The sequence below is a fragment of the Chlorocebus sabaeus genome, chromosome 16 (assembly GCF_047675955.1).
Source record: "Chlorocebus sabaeus isolate Y175 chromosome 16, mChlSab1.0.hap1, whole genome shotgun sequence".
NCBI lineage: Eukaryota > Metazoa > Chordata > Mammalia > Primates > Cercopithecidae > Chlorocebus > Chlorocebus sabaeus.
The window spans coordinates 77834727-77854538 of NC_132919.1; the positions used below are offsets into that span (position 1 = coordinate 77834727).

The 19812-nt window shown below is 50.1% G+C and overlaps 1 protein-coding gene across 3 annotated transcripts in view; it reads left to right on the forward strand.

The window, feature by feature from the left end:
- The window catches only part of SLC26A11 (solute carrier family 26 member 11), a 33372-nt gene that overhangs the window by 2608 nt on the left and 10952 nt on the right, over window positions 1-19812 (forward strand). For 2 of the 3 annotated variants that reach the window (XM_037993636.2, XM_037993637.2), the window contains 6 exons: window positions 1209-1294; window positions 4244-4323; window positions 6244-6386; window positions 15810-15985; window positions 16404-16476; window positions 18950-19000. In XM_037993636.2, coding sequence (XP_037849564.2) covers window positions 1209-1294; window positions 4244-4323; window positions 6244-6386; window positions 15810-15985; window positions 16404-16476; window positions 18950-19000 — 609 coding nt within the window. The remainder of the gene's footprint in view (window positions 1-1208; window positions 1295-4243; window positions 4324-6243; window positions 6387-15809; window positions 15986-16403; window positions 16477-18949; window positions 19001-19812) is intronic. The other variant, XM_037993638.2, reaches the window with a different exon arrangement.

The following is a 19812-nucleotide window of genomic DNA, read 5'->3' on the forward strand; positions in this document are numbered from 1 at the left end:
GTGTCGTGGGGGTGTGGGGGTGTGTGTGTGTCGTGGGGGTGTGGGGGTGTGTGTGTGTGTGTGTCGTGGGGGTGTGGGGGGTGTGTGTGTGTCATGGGGGTGTAGGTGTGTGTGTGTGTTGTGTCGTGGGGGTGTGGGTGTGTGTGTGTGTCGTGGGGGTGTGGGTATGTGTGTGTCGGGGTGTGGGGGTGTGTGTGTGTCGTGGGGGTGTGGGGGTGTGTGTGTGTCGTGGGGGTGTGGGTATGTGTGTGTCGTGGGGGTGTGGGGATGTTTGTGTGTCATGGGGTGTGGGGGTGTGTGTGTGTGTCGTGGGGGTGTGGGGATGTTTGTGTGTCATGGGGTGTGGGGGTGTGTGTGTGTGTCGTGGGGGTGTGGGTGTGTGTGTCATGGGGGTGTGGGTGTGTGTGTGTGTCGTGGGGGTGTGGGTGTGGGTGTGTGTGTCGTGGGGTGTGGGTGTGTGTGTGTGTCGTGGGGGTATGGGTGTGTGTGTGTCATGGGGGTGTGGGTATGTGTGTGTGTCATGGGGGTGTGGGGGTGTGTGTGTGTCGGGGTGTGGGTATGTGTGTGTGTGTGTCGTGGGGGTGTGGGTGTGTGTGTGTCGTGGGGGTGTGGGTGTGTGTGTGTCGTGGGGGTGTGGGTGTGTGTGTGTCGTGGGGGTGTGGGTATGTGTGTGTTGTGGGGGTGTGGGTGTGTGTGTGTCGTGGGGATGTGGGTGTGTGTGTGTCGTGGGGGTGTAGGTGTGTGTGTGTCGTGGGGGTTTGGGTGTGTGTGTGTGTGTCGTGGGGATGTGGGTATGTGTGTGTGTGTCATGGGGGTGTGGGTATGTATGTGTGCGTGTGGTGTGGGTGTGGGTGTGTGTTTTGGTGTGTAGGTGGGTGGGTGGTAGAGGGGGTGGGACGCTTGGCCTTTAGTCTACTCTTTTCTGCTTAGAGGCCAGGACACTTTGGAGAAGTGCCTGTGGCCTCAGACCCCAGTTTCCCTTTTCTGCTCTCCAAGAGCAGCCAAGCAGGATGTGTTACCCCCAGTCCGTAGCTGCAATGTCTGCTCCCCAATCCCACCCGTGCCGCCTCCCCCGGCTCACATCGCCCCTCATCCTCTGGGACTGGGTGGAGCTGGGACCAGCTCAGTGTCCCCAGCTCACATCGCCCCTCATCCTCTGGGACTGGGTGGAGCTGGGACCAGCTTGGTGTTCCCTCTTGGCCGGCCAGGGTTCCTGCTGGACTTCATTTCCTGCCCCGTCATCAAAGGCTTCACCTCTGCTGCTACAGTCACCATCGGCTTTGGACAGATCAAGGTAGGCACAGTGCCCACCCAGGACACTGCTCTTTGGCTGCTGCTTGTTGGCTCGGGGAGAGCGGGAGCAGGACCAAGGCCAGTCCTGACCCCTGTTGTCAGGGGACGTCTTGCTGTTTCAGGTTGTCCTCTGTGGGTTAAGAAGCACGCGGTGCTCTCACGGGTCCCCTGTTAATAAATGACCCCCGGGAGGGATGTTGTGTGATGGTTGGATTTTACAGCGGGTAACTGGGGGGCCGGTAATTCCATCCCCCTGCTCTTGCCCGAGTTTCTGTGCCAGTGTGCTGGGCTGGCTCTGTGACGTGGCTGTGTTCTCCCTGCACTGGGCACATCCAGCAGGCCCCACCGGTCACGAGCACGCTGCTAGAATTTCTACAAGCAAATGATTTCCCCATGCTAATTTAGCTAGATGGTTTTGTTCTGTGCCTTTTCTCCCCCGGTTTCTGTTTAATATTTCTTCAATGCCATGCATTTTATATTTCCCTTTAAAACATCTGTAAAAAGCTCTACAGTCAGTCATCAGCTGAGGGTGTAATTTATTGTCTTTTTGCTGGGTTGTAAGTTCCTCGAGGGCAGGAACTGTTCTTCTCCCAGCCATGGCCGCCCAGCACTGGGCTTTTGCAGTAGGGGGGTGCTCAGTTGGGTGTGTGTGAAGTAAGCCCAATTCCACAGATGGGGCTGTGTGGCCCTCATGACAGACTAGGGTCACATGCTGCCTCCTGACCCTGTGTCACTGCCAGGCTCTGCTCCAGGCTAGCCTGAGACAGTCTTCCCTGATGGAGGCACCATGAGAAGACCAAGGACAGGAGAATGTGTGTGTGTGAGAGTGAGTGTGAGTGTGTGTGAGTGTGAGTGTGTGTGAGTGAGTGTGAGAGTGAGAGTATGTGAGAGTGTGAGTGTGTGTGTGTGAGTGTGAGAGTGTGAGAGAGAGTATGTGAGAGTGTGTATGTGAGTGTGTGAGTGTGAGTGGGTGAGTGAGTGTGTGTGTGAGTGTATGTATGTGAGTGTGTGTGGTTGAGTGTGTGTATGTGAGTGTGAAAGTGTGTGTGTGTGAGAGTGAGTGTGTGTGTGTGTGAGTGTGTGTGTGAGTGAGTGTGAGAGTGTGAGAGAGAGTGAGAGTGTGTATGTGAGTGCATGAGTGTGAGTGTGAGAGTGAGAGTATGTGAGAGTGTATGTGAGTGTGTGAGTGTGTGTGTGAGTGTGAGAGTGTGAGAGAGAGTGAGAGTGTGTATGTGAGTGCGTGAGTGTGAGTGTGTGAGTGAGTGTGTGTGTGAGTGTATGTATGTGAGTGTGTGTGGTTGAGTGTGTGTATGTGAGTGTGAAAGTGTGTGAGTGTGAGAGTGTGTGTGAGTGTGAGAGTGTGAGAGAGAGTATGTGAGAGTGTGTATGTGAGTGCGTGAGTGTGAGTGTGTGAGTGAGTGTGTGTGTGAGTGTATGTATGTGAGTGTGTGTGGTTGAGTGTGTGTATGTGAGTGTGAAAGTGTGAGTGAGAGTATGTGAGAGGGTGTGTGTGAAAGTGTATGTGAGTGTGTGAATGAGAGAGTGCATATGTGAGAGTGTGCATATGTGAGCGTGCGTGTGTGACTAGACACGTTTTGCACTCTTGCTACGTGCGAGGCACTGGGCAAGACACTCTCCGTGTGTAATTCTCAGCACACTCGTGGGAGGTAGGCGTGTCATTATTTCCATTTTAGAGAGGAGAGACCAACTTAGGTGTGGGTGAGTGTGATTTGTATGTTATCTACACACATCTCTCAGGGTTAACTTGGCAAATGCTGTTTCAGGGCATGGTTGGTTCTTTATTCTGGAAACATCGTTTTTGGTATCAAGAATGTTCTTTTTAGGATCGCAGTGAGAGTGGAGAGTGCCTTGTTCAGGCTTTCATACTTGGCAACTCTAGCCCTGCCCAGGGACTCTGCAGCCATCTGCGGGGAGGGCATCCCCTCTAGCCCTGCCCAGGGACTCTGCAGCCATCTGCGGGGAGGGCGTCCCCTGACATGCTCAGGACAGAAGCCCCTACCCCAGCAGTCCCAGAGTCCGCCCGCCCACCAGGATGTCCTAACCCCACCCACCCCGTGCGCAGCCGTTTTAGGGCAGGGTTCTTGAGCCTGTGGCCCTGGGAGCCTGAGCCTCGACTTTCCCCTCTGACTCCTATCGAGTCTCAGGCGACGTAAAGAACTAAAGCACAAGCTGTGCCTGCACTGTAGATCCCAGCTACGTGGGAGGCCGAGGTGGGAGGATCACTGGAGCCCAGGAGTTCAAATCCAGCCTGGGCCGCAGAGCAAGCAAGACCCACCCCCCCCCCCCGCAAAGAAAAAAAAACTAAACTGAAACACAGGATGGAGTGCCTTCCCCCGCCCAGGACCCCTGAGAGCTGGCATCATGGTGGGAGATTCCTACCTGGCTGAGGATTCCCCAGCCCAGCTTCTTGAAGCCTCTGGGAACCCTCCACATCTGCGCGCTGTGAAGATTCTGCAGCGGCAGGGCTGGGGGGTGGCGGGGCACCTAGTGACGGAGGCATTCTCAAGCCAGTGGCAGCGAGGGTCTACACTGCAGGGGGCCTGGCCACCCAGCTGCCTCGAGCCAATGGGGGCGGGGCTGGGCAGCCCATGGCCCCTGGCCATCGAGCTGTAGAGCTGGGCTCCCTGCTATGGGGTCACCTACACTGTTTTTTATGAGAAAAGTAATTTAGAGAAACATATCACTGACCCAGTAATCGTGAAGGACTGTCTCCCCCGAGGGTAGCTTTGATCTCCTGCCCTAGGGGGCGTTGGGAGTGGGCAGAGGGACCCCTGAGCCCCTAAGATGGGCCCCGGGAATGAGGGTCTGGGATGGGGGTTGTGGGGCAGGGGACACTGCCTCAGCCCGGGGGCAGGTAGGCGGGGAGCTGGGGCCAGATGGCCTTGGTTTGGGGGCAGGGCCTCTGATCAGCCTCTCTGTGTTTGGACAGAACCTGCTGGGACTACAGAACATCCCCAGACAGTTCTTCCTGCAGGTGTACCACACCTTCCTCAGGATCGCAGAGACCAGGTACCCCGGGCTTTGTTCCTCCCTCCTGTAAGGAAGCTCCTCCTCCCACATCTCCTCTGCCAGCCCCCACCTCAGTTTCCACGCCTGGTGGCTGCTCAGACAGGGGTCCCCAGAGCAGCCCCTCAGCAGCACCTGCGAGCTGGCAAGAAATGAGACTCTCAGCCCTTTCCAGACCTGCCCGGCCACAGCCAGTGTTTTAACAGGAGGCCCGTGGTCTGTGCGCAGGGGAGAATTCGAGTAGCTCTGCTCTGGGGAGTCAGGGCAGGGCAGTGTTCCTCTCTCCACAAAGCTTTCTTGGGGGACAGGAATGGGAAGAGACTGGGTAAAGAAAAAGAAGGCAGTGTGTCTCTCCCCGGTTGTGATTTGTGAAGGAAGAGAACACAGGGCATGGGGCAGCTAACACAGACAGAACGCAGTTGCCACAGGGACGGCAGGTGAGAGGCTGTGATGAGAGATAAGGAGACCCAAGCACTTCCCTCAGGTGGTTTAAAGAACCTCTGATGGCTGGGCACGGTGGCTAACGCCTGTAATCCCAGCACTCTGGGAAGCCCAGGCAGGCAGATCACCTTAGGTCAGGAGTTTAAGACCAGCCTGGTCAACATGGTGAAACTCCATCTCTACTAAAAATACAAAAATTAGTCAGGTGTGGTGGTGTGTGCCTGTAGTCCCAGCTACTCGGGAGGCTGAGGCAGGAGGATTGCTTGAACCCAGGAGGTGGAGGTTGCAGTGAGCTGAGATCACACTACTGCATTCTAGCCCAGGTAATAGAGCGAGACTCCATCTCCAAAAAAAAAAAAAAAAAAAAAAAAAAGCCTCTGATGAGGGGTACCTCCCTGCCAGACCAGCCAGCGGGAAGGCGGGATACCTCTCTACCTCTCTGGCTGGAAGGGACTGGAGGAGGAAGTGATCTGGGGGACCTGTAGAGATGGCTGCCCAGTGCTGTGGCCTGGAGGGAGTGGGGGTGATCCTGGACCATCTTCCCTTCCCCTCTGACCTGCTGCCAAAGCTTCCCAGCAGCTGAACCCAGCTGGAAGCCAGTGGGTTCCTTACCCTTCAGAGGCACCAGTGGGCAGGGGTCGGCCGGATGGGGGAGCAGTGATTATGGAGCCTGACCCGTTAGAGAACATCACGGACTGTCAGAGGGAAAAGGGGCCTTACTGACTGTTCATTCTTAAGCCTTCTAGAATGTCTAGAGCAGGGTGTCCAATCTTTTGGCTTCCCCGGGCCACACAGGAAGAATTGTCTTGGGCTGTACATAAAATACACTAATGATAGCTGATAAGCTGGAAAAAAGAATCACCTGAAGAACTCATCATGTTTTAAGAAAGTTTACAAATTTGTGTTGGGCCACATTCAGAACTCTCCCAGGCTGCGCATGGCCCCAGGCTGTGGGTTTGGCAGACTCGTTCTAGAGCCACCTGCAGAGAGCTGCTCAGGCTGGTCCCGTTCCTTGTGGTCACTCAGCAGATCCTGTGTCACAGACTTGAGTCCCAGAGAGCTACGGGAGTGAACATATGAGCACGTCACCCTGCCACCGTTGTGACCAGGCCCCTCCACTGCCCGTCCTGCACAAGCCTGTGTACACTGAATTTTGAATTGAATTTTGAAGTAGAACAGGGATGATGTCTATGGCTTAGGAGAAAGCGTAGGAGAAAACATCTGTGCCTAGCCTGTGCTTAGTCTTGCAGAGTAGCTTGCTAAGGTTCCTGAGCTTTAGTTAAGTATCTGTGAAACAGCAAAAATACTGAAAATGATTTATTTCCTTAAGCCTTGAAACTCGCTGTCGTCTGGGGCCAGCCTGGGCATTGGGCCTCCCCTGGGAGCTTCTTGGCGCCTCCCAGCTTAAGCAGCAGCAAGACGCTGGAGTCCACAGGAGGCCTGGGCCAAGCTGGGTGGTGACCATCCTCTGCCTGTCCACAGGGTGGGTGATGCCGTCCTGGGGCTGGTCTGCATGCTGCTGCTGCTGCTGCTGAAGCTGATGCGGGACCACATGCCTCCCGTCCACCCTGAGATGCCCCTTGGTGTGCGGCTCAGCCACGGGCTGGTCTGGTCTGCCACGACAGGTGAGGGACCTCTGGCTGACATCGTATGCAACCTTGGCTGCAGGTTGGGGTCACTTGGGGAGTCCTGAGTCCCACTCCCAGAGAGTCTCATGTCATTGGTCTGGGTATAACTTGAGCATTGGGACATATAAAACACCACACCAAACTCTGGGACATATTATTTGATTGATTGATTGATTGAGATGGAGTTTCGCTCTGTCACCCAGGCTGGAGTACAATGATGTGATCTTAGCTCACTGCAACCTCCGCCTCCCAGGTTCATGTGATTCTCCTGCCTCAGCCTCCTGAGTAGCTGGGATTACAGGCGCCTGCCACCACGCCCGACTAATTTTTGTATTTTTAGTAGAGACAGGGTTTTACCGTGTTGACCGCACTGGTCTCAAACTCCCGACCTCAAGTGATCTGCCCACCTCGGCCTCCCAAAGTGCTGGGATTACAGGCCTGAGCCACCGCCCCTGACCCAAACTCTGGGACATTTAAAACTCTGAACCAAACTCGGTGGGTTCTGATGCAGCCAGAGCTGAAAACTGACACACAGCCAGAGCTGAGAACTGGCCAGCTCTGGTAGTTCTTACCCTGCAGCACTTTTGCCCCCTGGTGACATTTGGCAATGTTGGGAAACATTTTTGGTGGATACCACCGGGCAAGGCAGTTGCTGGCAACTAGTGAGGAGAGGCCAGGAATGCCACCAAACCCCTGAGAGTACACAGGCTTCCACAGCAAACAGTGATCTGGCCCAAAATGTCAGTGGTGCCGAGGTGGAGAAACCCAGTCTACTGGCCGGTCCTGGGGAGAGAAAGCAAATTCCACGGAGACCAACAGGCTCTGTTTGAATTGTGCAACTTGCTGGGGTCCAACTTCAGCTTCAGGGGTGGAGGCTGCAGGCTGAGCCACAGATAGCCAAGGGTCCTCTGAGAAAGGGGTGGTGAGGGCTGTGTTGTGGGAGGAGCAGCAGGGCTGTCAGCAGGTGAAGGACCGCCCTGGGGGAGGTGGAAGCCTCTTCTCAGTACATCCAAGATGGGCACAGGTCCCCTGGCTGAGCACCGGGCAGGGAGGCCCAGAGAGGAGGGCACACCCAGGAAGGTCAGGAAGCCTAGGTGACTCCGAACCTTCTCAGAGCTGAGGGGACAGATTAAGCTCAGAACAGCCTGAGCTTGGCTGTGCTGTTGGGGGGCTGCAAAATCTAACAGCCATAGGAGAGAGAGGGTGGCTGGATTTAGTTCTTGAGTCACTTCCTCCTGCCCAGGCTGGTCTGTTCCCTGTGGTCTCTCCCTGGATCCTGTTCAGCACACTTGAGGCCATGGTGAACACTGAGAGCCTCGTAGGGTGCAGAGGACGCTGGGTTTGGAGTGGAGATGTCCAGCTTCCAGTCCCAGCCTGGCCTGGGCTTAGACTTGCAGAGTAGCTTCCGAAGGTCCTGAGCTTTAGTTCAGTTGTCCGTGAAATAGTGAAAACGCTTTGTTATCTTATTATTATTATTATTATTGTTATTATTTGGAGATGGTGTCTCACTCTGTTGCCCAGGCTGGAGTGCAATGGCATGATCTTGGCTCACTGCAACCTGCCTCCTGGTTTCAAGTGATTGTGCCGCCTTAGCCTCACGATTAGCTGGGATTACAGGCGTGCACCACCATCTTACCAGGCTAATTTTTGCATTTTTAGTAGAGATGGGATTTCACCATGTTGGCCAGGCTGGTCTCGAACTCCTGACCTCAAGTGATCTGCCCACCTTGGCCTCCCGAAATGCTGGGATTACAGGCCTAAGCCACTGCTCCCAGACTATGCTTCGTTGTCTTAAACCTTGAGACACAGAGTGTGGCCTGGGACCAGCAGCCTGGGCACTAGACATCTCCTGGGAGCTTACTGGAAAGGCAGGATCTCAGGTCCCACCCCAGATGTCCAAATCAGAATCTGTATTCTTCAGCGCATGCCCAGGGGATTCATGGGATCACCTTAGAAGTCAGAGTTTGGAAGCTGGGCACGGTGGCTCACGCCTGTAATCCCAGCACTTTGGGAGGCTGAGGGAGGCAGATCACCTGAGGTCAGGAGTTCGAAACCAGCTTGGCCAACATGGCAAAACCCTGTCTCTACTAAAAATACAAAAATTAGCTGGATGTGGTGGCGTGTGCTTGTGATCCCAGCTACTCAGGAGGTTGAGGCAGGAGAATCGCTTGAACCGGGAGGCAGAGGTTATAGTGAGCCAAGATTGCACCACTGCACTCCAGCCTGGCAACAGAACGAGACTCCGTCTCAAAAAAAAAAAAAAAAAAAAGAAGTCAAAGTTTGGGAACTGCTTAGAGACCCCGTGTTTCTTAGAGACTTGTTTCGTGTTACTTTATGAGATGGTGAGTCAGGTGCGGCCACAAGGGGAGACCGAGAAAGGCTCAGGAAGAAAATCAGTTTATTGTACTCACAGGTCCTAGAGACAGGAGGCACAGCATGCCATGTAGGGCCATGTCAGAGGACACTAGGGTGGCCAGGAGGAGAAGCCAAAGCTGTGGTTTAGGCCACAGCCTTTATTGAGGTTTTCACAATAAAGGCAAGGTGAAGAAAGGTGACCAGCTTAGGACTGGCAGTTGGAGGAATTTTGGAGGGCTTCAGGCATAAGGCAGAAAAATCTTGCCTCCTGGGGTGCAGGCCAGGCAGGTGGAGGAAGGATGGCTCCCGAGGGGTTAGCTGGCATATCAGAGACATACTTAGGGCTGCTTTTGTCTCTAAGACTTGCCTAACCCTGAAGGCAGTCTCTCCACAGCCAGAAAGGTCTTGTAAGATGTCAAAACGTCGTAATGTACAGAAACTTGAGAAACATTGACAGTGTAGGGTTGACAGTGTAGGGCTGCTGTCTCCTTTCTCCCAGTGTGTGTAGCATTGTCCTGGGGAAACTACTTAAAAAGCTTTTGATTCTTACAACAGCGTTGAGGATGAATTTATTTTCTCCATTTTGTCAATGAGGAAAGTGAGCCTCTGAAAGACGAAAAATAAAACAGAACTTCTCAAGGCCACACGGCTGGGAAGAGGCAGAACAAGGATTTCACCCGAGTCATCTGCCTTTTTTTCTCAATGGTCTGTCTAGAAGTGTATCAATTTTAGTGATCGTCTCAAATAACTAACTTTTGGTTTCATTGATCTCCCTTTTGCTTGTGTTTTCTAGTTCATTGGTTTCTGCTTGGGGCTTTATTATTTCCTTTCTTCTATTTATTTTGAGTTAATTTTTTTTTTTTTCAAAAAAATGTTTTTTTCAATTTTTTTTTTTTTTTTTTTTTTTTTTTTTTTTTTTTTTTTTGAGGCAGAGTTTTGCTCTTGGCCCCCAGGTTGGAGTGCAATGGCGTGATCTCAGCTCACTGCAACCTCCACCTCCTGGGTTCAAGTGATTCTCCTGCCTCAGTCTCCTGAGTAGCTGGGATTACCGGCATATGCCACCATTCCTAGCTAATTTTTTGTATTTTCAGTAGAGATGGGGTTTCACCATATTGGCCAGGCTGGTCTCGAACTCCTGACCTCAGGTAATCCACCCACCTTGGCCTCCCAAAGTGCTGGGATTATAGGCATGAGCCACCGTGCCCGCCCTCTTTTTCAGATTCTTAAGGTGGAAGCCTAGGTCTTTGATTTGAGACCTTTCTTCTTTTCTAATATAGTTGTTTAAATGCTATAAATTTCACTCCTAGCACTACTTCGTTTGCATCCCACAATTTTGATATATATGCTGTTTTTCAATTTTCATTCAGTTCTAAATACTTTCTGATTTCCATTTTGACTTCCCCTTTGACCTGTGGATTATTTAGAAGTAGATTATATGATTTTTCCTTTGAACCATGGGAGTTATTTAGTTTCCAAATAGTTGGGAATTTTCCAATTAGTACTTTGCCATTGATTTCTAATTGAGTTCCATTGTGATAAGAAAACATACTTTGTGATTTAAATTGTTTTCCTTTATTGAGAGTTGTATTATGGCCCTGAATATGGTCTATCTTAGTGAATGTTCTGTGTGCACTTGAGAAATAATGTTTTCTGCCATTATTGGGTGGAATGTTCTGTAAATGTCAGGTCTAATTGTTTATCTCAGACTACTATATTCTTGCTGATTTTCTTTCTATTTGTTCTGTTGCTTATTAAAAGAAGAATGTTGAAATAACTTCAGCTATAGCTGTGACTTTGTCTCCTTTCTTAGTTATCAGTTATTGTTTCATATATGTTGAAGCTCTGTTTTTTAGTATATAAACATATAGAATTATAATTTTCTCTTGGAATGTTTCTCTTTTTTTCTGGGCAATATTCTCTGCCCTGAAATCTACTTTGATACTCAGAGAGCTACTCCAGCTTTCTTTTGATTAGTATTAGCATATCTTTTCCCATCTTTTTACTTTTTTTTTTTTGAGACAGAATCTCTCTCTGTTGCCCAGGCTGGAGTGCAATGGCGTGATCTTGGCTCACTGCAACCTCCACCTCCCAGGTTCAAGCAATTCTTGTGCCTCAGCCTCCCAAGTAGCTGGGATTACAGGCTTGCACCACCAAGCCCAGCTAATTTTTGTATTTTTAGTAGTGATGAGGTTTCACCATGTTGGCCAGCCTGGTCTCAAATTCTTGGCCTCAAGTGATCCACCTGCCATGGCCTCCCAAAGTGCTGGGCCACCACACCCAGCCTCATATCTTTTTACTTTTAATGTATTTAATTAATTTGTGTTCTTGTGTTTAATGGTATGTTTTGTAGGCAGCATATAGATGGGATTTGTTTTTAATCTGATAATCTCTGCCTTTTAATTGGAATGTTATGCCATTTATATTTAATGTCATTATTGGTATGTTTGACTTTAGATCTACCATATTGCTGTTTGTTTCCTCTTTGTCTCATTTGTTCTTTGTTCCCTTTTCCCCCTTTTTCTACCTCTATTGATTATTTTTTAATGATTCCATTTTATGTCCTTTATTGGCTGATTAGCTGTAACTGCTATATTTAGTTTTTGTTTCTAAGTGGCTGCTTTAAGGTTTGTGGTAAACATCTTTATCTTGCTACAGTATACATTAAACTTCAACTTCATGTGACATAAGAACCTTATAGCAGGCCAGGTGCAGTGGCTCACATCTGTAATCCTAGCACTTTGGGAGGCCAAGGGAGGCGGATTGTCTACCTCAGGAGTTCAAGACCAGCCTGGGAAACATGGCAAAACCCCATCTCTACCTAAAATACAAAAAATTAGCCAGGCATGGTGGTGCATGCCTGTAATCCCAGCTGCTGGGGAGGCTGAGGTGGGAGAATTGCTTGAACCTGGGAGGCAGAGATTGCAGTGAGCCAAGATCTATCACTGAAGCTGCAAACTCCTGGGCTCAAGTAATCCTCCTGCCTCAGCCTCCTGAGTAGCTTGGTCTACAGGCATGCATCACCACATTTGGCTAATTTAAAAAAATTTTTTTTGTAGAAACGGTCTATGTTGCTCAGGCTGGTCAAAGATTCTGGGCCTCAAGTGATGCTCCTGCCTCAGCCAACCAAAGTGCTGAGATTGCAGGCGTGAGCCACCATTCCCTGCAGGAACAAAGTCTTTTATATTTATCCATGTAGTAACTGTTTCTGGTGCTCTTAATTCCTTTGTACAAATCCAGATTTCCATCTGGTATCATTCTCCTTCTACCTGAAGGACTTTATTTTTTCTTCTGTTGCAGGCCTGTTGGTGATTAATTCTTTCAGCTTTTTCTTTCTTTCTTTCTTCCTTCCTTTTTTTTATTTTTTATTTTTTTATTTTAAGAGACAGGATTCTGTCACCCAGGCTGGAATGCAGTGGCGCAATTACAGTTCACTGCAGCCTTAAACTCCTAGATTCAAGCAATCCTCCTGCCTCAGCCTCCTGAGTAGCTGGGACTATAGGTGTGCATCACCACGCCTGGATACTTTTTTATTTTTACTTTTTGTAGAGATGGTGTCTTCCTACGTTGCCCAGGCTGGTCTCTAACTCCTGGGCTCAAGGGATCCTCCCACCTTGGCTTCCAGAGTGCTGGGATTACAGGTGTGAGCCACTACTCCTGGTCTTCTTTCAACTTTTGACTTTTGTGTGTCTGAAAGTCTATTTTGCCTTCATTTTTCAAAGATAGTTTTGCTGGTGATAGAATTCTCGACTTTTTTTTTTTCAATACTTTTTTTTAAAAAATTATTATTATTTTTTTATTTTGAGACGGTGTCTTGCTGTGTCACCCAGGCTGGAGTGCAGTGGCACGATCTTGGCTCACTGCAATCTCTGCCTCCTAGGTTCAAGCGATTTTCCTGTCTCAGCTTCCCAAGTAGATGGAATTACAGGCACATGCCACCATGCCCAGCTAATTTTTGTAGTTTTAGCAGAGATGGGATTTCACCATGTTGGCCAGGCTGGTTTCGAACTCCTGACCTCAGGTGATCCACCTTCCTTGGCCTCCCAAAGTGCTAGGATTACAGGCGTGAGCCACTGTGCCTGGCCTCAGGACTTTAAAGATGCTATTCTGCTGTCTTCTGGCCCACTTGTTTTCAAGAAGTGTGCTGTCATTCTTATTTTTGTTCCTCTGTATGTAACCTTTTTCTCCACTGCTTTTAAAATATTCTTTATCACTGGTTTTAGGGAGTTTCATAATGTGGCTTGATGTCGTGTTTTTTGTTTGTTTGTTTTTTTCTGTGTTTATGCTTAGGATTCATTGAACTTCTTAGATATGTGGGTTTGCAGTTTCATCACATTTGGAAAATATACACCCATCTTTTCTTGAAATCTTTGCAGTGTCCCCCTATGTGATTCCACAGACTTTTTTGCAGACGCCCATACCTGTATTTCAGGCACCTTGAAGCTGTTCCCACAGCTCACTTGTGATTTTTAGTCTTTTCCATTGTGTGTTTCCTGTTGAATAGTTTCTTCTGCTACATTTTAGTCTTTTTTTTTCTGTAATGTCTCCACTGTTGTTAATTGTATCAAGTGCTTCTTCCATCTCAGACACTGTGGTTTTCATTACTAGAAATCCAAATTTGAATCTTTTTTTTCTTTTTCTTTTCTTTTCTTTCTTTCTTTTTTTTTTTTTTTTTAAGATAGAATTTCGCTCTGTTGCCCAGGCTGGAGTGCAATGGCGCAATCTCGGCTCACTGCAACCTCTGCCTCCCGGGTTCAAGTGATTCTCCTGCCTCAGCCTCCCAAGTAGCTGGGATTACAGGCACCCGCCACCACGCCTGGCTAATTTTTTGTATCTTTAGTAGAGACGGAGCTTCACCTTGTTGGCTGGGCCAATCTCGAATTCCTGACCTCAGGTGATCCACCTGCCTCAGCCTCCCAAACTGCTGGGATTACATGCGTGAGCTACCATGCCCAGCCTCAATATGAATCTTTTAAAATGTATTTTGTACATCTTTACTTAACAGTTGCAATCTTTCCTCTCTTTTTTTTTTTTTAAAGTATATGGAATTTGGTTACAGTTATTCTTTTAATGTCCTATTAACTATTTTCATTCTTTTTTTTTTTTTTTTTTTTTGAGACGGAGTCTTGCTCTGTCGCCCAGGCTGGAGTACAGTGGCCGGATCTCGGCTCACTGCAAGCTCTGCCTCCTGGGTTCACGCCATTCTCCTGCCTCAGCCTCCCGAGTAGCTAGGACTACAGGCGCCCGCCACCTCGCCCGGCTAGTTTTTAATATTTTTTAGTAGAGACAGGGTTTCACCGTGTTAGCCAGGATGGTCTCGATCTCCTGACCTCACGATCCGCCCGTCTCGGCCTCCCAAAGTGCTGGGATTACAGGCTTGAGCCACCGCGCCCGGCCTATTTTAATTCTTTTAATGTCCTTTCATATTACATTTGGTTACAGTTCCTCTTTTAACATCTGGTTAATTCTGTCATCTTTAACTATGTTACTTTTGGGTCTTTTTTTCCATTTTAATTTTTATTTTTTGAGACAGGGTCTCACTGTGTCACCTGGGCTAGAGTACAGTGGCATGATCATGGTTCACTGCAGCCTCAACCTCCCAGGCTCAAGTGAGCATCCCACCTCAGTCCCCCAAGTAGCTGAGACTACAGGCGTATGCCACCGTGCTCAACTAATTTTTTATTTTTTGTAGAGATAGTGTCTCACTAATTTGCTCAGACTGTCCTCAAACTCCTGGGCCCAAGCGATTCTCCTGTCTTGGCCTCCCAAAGTGTTGGGATTACAGGCATGGGCCACTGCACCCAGCCATATTTTCCTGCTGCTTTGTATGCCTAGTAATTTTTGTTTGCATGGATGCTAGACTTTGTGAGTTTGAGGTTATAGCATGCTGGATATTTTTGTATTCTATAAATCTTCTTGAGCTTTGTTCTGGGATATAGTTAAGTTACTTAGGACAGTTTGATCCATTTAGGATCTTACTTTTAAGCTTTGTGAGCTGGACCAGAGCCGTGTTCATTCTAGGGCAAGCCTAATCTGGCCCACCACTTGATTTTGTAAATAAAGTTTTATTGGAAAGTCACTCCCATTCATTTACTTTGTCAATGTCAACTTTTATGCAGTAATAACAGACTTGAGTAGTTGCACCAGAGACTTTATGGCCCACAAAGCAGAAGGTTTTTAGTATTTAGTCCTTACAGAAAAAATTTGCCAACCCCAGACCTTGGGCTAATCTTCTCCACTGCTGAGGTAAAACCCTCAGGAGTTTGTGATGCTCCATGAATTATGAGGGTTTTTCACTCTGGTGTGAGTCCCTGGGATTGTCCCTTGTAACCCTCTTCCCCACTGTGGATTTGGGTCTTTTTCGCCCCACTTTGCCTCGACCAGTTCTCTGCTGCACACCCGAGGGCACCTCTGCAGATCTCTGAGCTCTGTCTCTGGCCGCCTTCTCTGCTCCTGTGACCTTGCTGTCAGCTCCAGCCACAGGCCTCCTCAGACTCCCTCCCAGCATTGCCCCCTGAACTCAGGGAGACCCCTGGGTTCTGCTAGGGGGTCCCCTCCATGCACATAGGGACCATCAGGGAAACCACAGGCAGCCGGCAGGGCAGTGACAGACTCACCTCCCTCGTTTCCCGGTGGCCGTCATGCCCGCTGTCCCGCGTCTTAGTGGCCATCATGCCCACTGTCCCACATCTTGGAGGCCATTGTTTTTGTTGTTTGGGGAAGGGGGGTACATCTGGCTTCTTCCTCCCTTGTGCTTTGAGGTGGATGTGCCCTGGGCACCTGATTTCAGAGAGTCTTTGCCAGGGTGCACGACGTCTAGTCACCTGGAGCTTGGCAGCAGGTGGCATGTGCACCTGTCTGCAACGTGCAGCTCTGCCATCCCACCTGCTCATGCTGCCACATAGCACTTGTGCCTGTGCTATGTTTCCCAGAGTGCAGAGTGAGGACTGTGGCCCAGCAGGGGCCTCTTCTGCCCTTGGGGTGTCTGCCCCAATAATCTGGAGGCAGCCACGCTACCCCATGCTCGCCAGGAGCAGGGTCCTGGACGCACCTCTCCTTCTCTCCTAGCTCGCAACGCCCTGGTGGTCTCCTTCGCGGCCCTGGTTGCATACTCCTTCGAGGTGACTGGATACCAGCCCTTCATCCTGACAGGGGAGACAGCTGAGGGGCTCCCTCCAGTCCGAACCCCGCCCTTCTCAGTGACCACAGCCAACGGGACGATCTCCTTCACCGAGATGGTGCAGGTGGGCAGAGCCGGGAGCCAGGATGGCGTGGCCGAGGCTGCAGTGGCCCGTGGCCTGGCCCCTACCCTGATGCGTCTTCTGGGTGCCAGGGGGTCTGAGGTCAGTTGGGACAGCTGAGTCCTCAGGAAGGGACATCTCCGTCATTAAAGAATCCCAGGTCGGACGCAGGCTCAGCGAGCTCAGGGATGTCATGTTTGCGTTCCGGGGTGCTTCTCCTGTTTTGGACTCCAGCTAAGGATGAATTTGCTGTGTTCCTCCCAGCACCTGGCGCCTCTTCAGACAAGGAGGCGCCTCCTGCAGCTGACAAGCACTTGCTCCTGTTACCTGTGGGGAGGTGTGGCTCCTTGCTGCCTTCATGGGACACTGCCGGGTCCTACCCCTTAGGAAGGTCACTCACCGTCCCTCTCTCCCCTCTCAGGACATGGGGGCCGGGCTGGCCGTGGTGCCCCTGATGGGCCTCCTGGAGAGCGTTGCGGTGGCCAAAGCCTTCGGTAAGACACCTGTCACCCACGCCCCAGGCCTCCCAGTGCGCCGGCTGGGCTAGGCCTGCCTGCTTTCTAGCTTGCTTTTATCGGTTACTAGTGTTAGAAATCTGAATTCGTAATACATGCTCGTGATAGATATATACGTATTATGTACATATGATAAAACTGGATCTATAACGAGACATCGCCCTCCCACCCCATGGTGTGTTGGTGAGTGTCGTAACAGCCTCTGCTCTTCGTGGAAATAAAAGGTTTTGCTTCATGGCCCTTGCTGATGTCCATGGTGTAAATGCTACTGTCTGATTTTGAGGTCACATCGCTGAATGGGGAGTTTGCACATGGAGCTGGGTTGAGATCTGCATGAACAACCATATTCTATGGCATCTCCACCATGTAGACACAGTGGATGCAAATAACCTCATCAGCAGTAGCCAAATGCCAAATACATTAGGAAGTGATGAGTTTTAAGTATTATCTTTGGGCCAGGCATGGTGGCTCACGCCTGTAATCCCAACACTTTGGGAGGCCGAGACGGGAGGCTCGCTTGAGTTCAGGAGTTTGAAACCCACCTAGGCAACATAATGAGACCTCGTTTCTATTAAAAATAAAAATTAGCCGGGCGTGGAGCACACCTGTGGTACCAGCTGCTCAGGATCCTAAGGCAGGAGGATCACTTGAGCCCAGGAGGTCGAGGTGGCATTGAGCTGTGATAGTGCCACTGCACTCCAGCCTGGGCAGCAGAACAAGATCCTGTATTATCTGTTTAGTTGAAAGTTTTGACCGGGTGCGGTGGCTCACACCTGTAATCCTAGCACTTTGGGAGGCTGAGCGGGGCGGATCATGAGGTCAGGAGATCAAGACCATCCTGACTAGCATGGTGAAACCCCGTCTCTACTAAAAATACAAAAAAACTAGCCGGGCGTGGTGGCGGGCGCCTGTAGTCCCAGCTACTCTGGAGGCTGAGGCAGCAGAATGGCGTGAACCCGGGAGGCGAAGCTTGCAGTGAGCCGAGATCATGCCACTGCACTCCAGCCTGGGCGACAGAGCGAGACTCTGTCTCAAAAAAAAAAAGAGAAAGAAAAGAAAAGTTTGCCAACCGCTGTCTTAGATGCATGCTCCTGTGCCTTCCCCTCAAATCTTGGCCTGCTCACCTCTCTGAGATGGCCCATCTTAGACTTTCCAGTCGTCTCAACTGGTCATCAGAGAGGTTTCCGGTTTAAAATGTTTTTCTCGTTGGGCGCGGTGGCTCACATCTGTAATCCCAGCACTTTGAGAGGCCGAGGTGGGCGGATCACCTGAGGTCAGGAGTTTGATACAAGCCTGACCAACATGGCAAAACCCGATTTCTATTAAAAATGCAAAAAGTAGCCAGGCGTGGTGGCGTGCACCTGTAGTCCCAGCTACTCAGGAAGCTAAGGCAGGAGTATCTCTTGAACCTGGGAGGCAGAGGTTACGGAGAGCCAAGATCACTCCACTGCACTCCAGCCTGGGTGACAGAGCAAGACTCCATCTAAAAAAAAAATAAAAATAAAATGTTTTTCTTATTATAAAAAGTGTTGTAATCCCAACACTTTGGGAGGCCTAGGCAGGAGGATCGCTTGAGCTCAGGAGTTTGAAACCCACCTAGGCAACATAATGAGACCTCGTTTCTATTAAAAATAAAATTAGCCAGGCCTGGAGCACACCTGTGGTACCAGCTGCTCGGGATCCTAAGGCAGGAGGATCACTTGAGCCCAGGAGGTCGAGGTGGCATTGAGCTGTGATAGTGCCACTGCACTCCAGCCTGGGCTGCAGAACAAGATCCTGTATTATCTGTTTAATTGAAAGTTTTAATATAATTGTTAATAATGGCTATGTTTATTAATATACATTCATTGTAGAAAATGTCAAAAGTGCAGAAATGAGTAAAGAAGAGACAAATCACCCGTAATCTGTTTTACTACCACAATTAACTACTGTTTACATGTTTTCTGCTTGTTGTTTGAGACAGGGTCTCTGTTGCCCAGACTGGAGTGCAGTGGCACGATCTCATCTCACTGCAGCCTCAACCTCCTAGTCTCAAACCATCCTCCCACCGCAGCGTCCTGAATATCTGGGACTATAGGCACACACCACCATGCCTGGCTAATTTTTGTATTTTTTTGTAGAGATGGGGTTTTGCCATGTTGCCCAGGCTGGTCTCGAACTCCTGGGCTCGAGCAATCCTCCTGCCTTGGCCTCCCAAAGTGCTGCTATTACAGCTGTGAGCCACCGTACCTGGCCTGATTACATGGTACTGTACCTCTTTGCACTCTGTGATACATTCAAGCACATGTTTACATGCGCATATATGTGAATATTTTAGATGTGTTTTCGTATAGTTATATTTACAAAACTTATTGCCATACATAGAAATTCATAATCTGTTTTACATTTTGTGAATACTTTATGAGTGATGTTGAATATCAGTGACCATGTCTTTACTGTTGGTTTCCTTTAGCGTCTCAGAATAATTACCGCATCGATGCCAACCAGGAGCTGCTGGCCATTGGTAAGACCCCAGCTGTGGGGAAGAACCCCTGTGGGCCTCCAGGGACCCAGGCCTGCCCTTCTGTGTCTCCTGCGTCGTAGGAAGACCGTGATGGTGGTGATGAATTGGGAGGGCAGAGGTGGCCCCAGATGGGCTCTTCTGGAATATTTTGTTTTGTTTTGGGTTTTTGAGATGGAGTCTCGCTCTGTTGCCCAGGCAGGAGTGCAGTGGCGCGATCTCGGCTCACTACAACCTCCACCTCCCAGATTCAAGTGATTCTCCTGCCTCAGCCTCCTGAGTAGCTGGGATTACAGGCGTATGTCACCACGCCTGGCTAATTTTTGTATTTTTAGTAGAGATGGGGTTTTACCATGTTGGCCAGGCTGGTCTCGAACTCCTGACCTCAGGTGATCTGCCTGCCTCGGCCTCCCAAAGTGCTGAGGTTACAGGCATAAGCTACCACGCCTGGCTCTTCTGGAATATTAATAAGAACTCATTCCCAGACCTCCACACTGCTCAGTTTAACCCCTAAGAATAAGGAGCTGACATCTGTTATCTGTCCTACCACTTGCTGAGCACCTGTGCTGTGTACCCGACCCTGAGGTTTGTAGCCTTGGTCTAGATCCAGGAACACCTGGAATGTCCCACCTCAAGGAGGGAGCGCCCAGGGACGGAGTCGAGAGCTGAAGCTGTGGCCGGGGTAGTCCAGAGGCGTCTTCTGATTGTGCCCGCACCCTGCCCTGTGCCTCCCTCCAGGCAGGGGCAGGTGGATTCATGAAGACTCGGGGGCCCCAAGTTGCCTGCCTGTGGATGGGGGTCATGCCCGCTTTCAC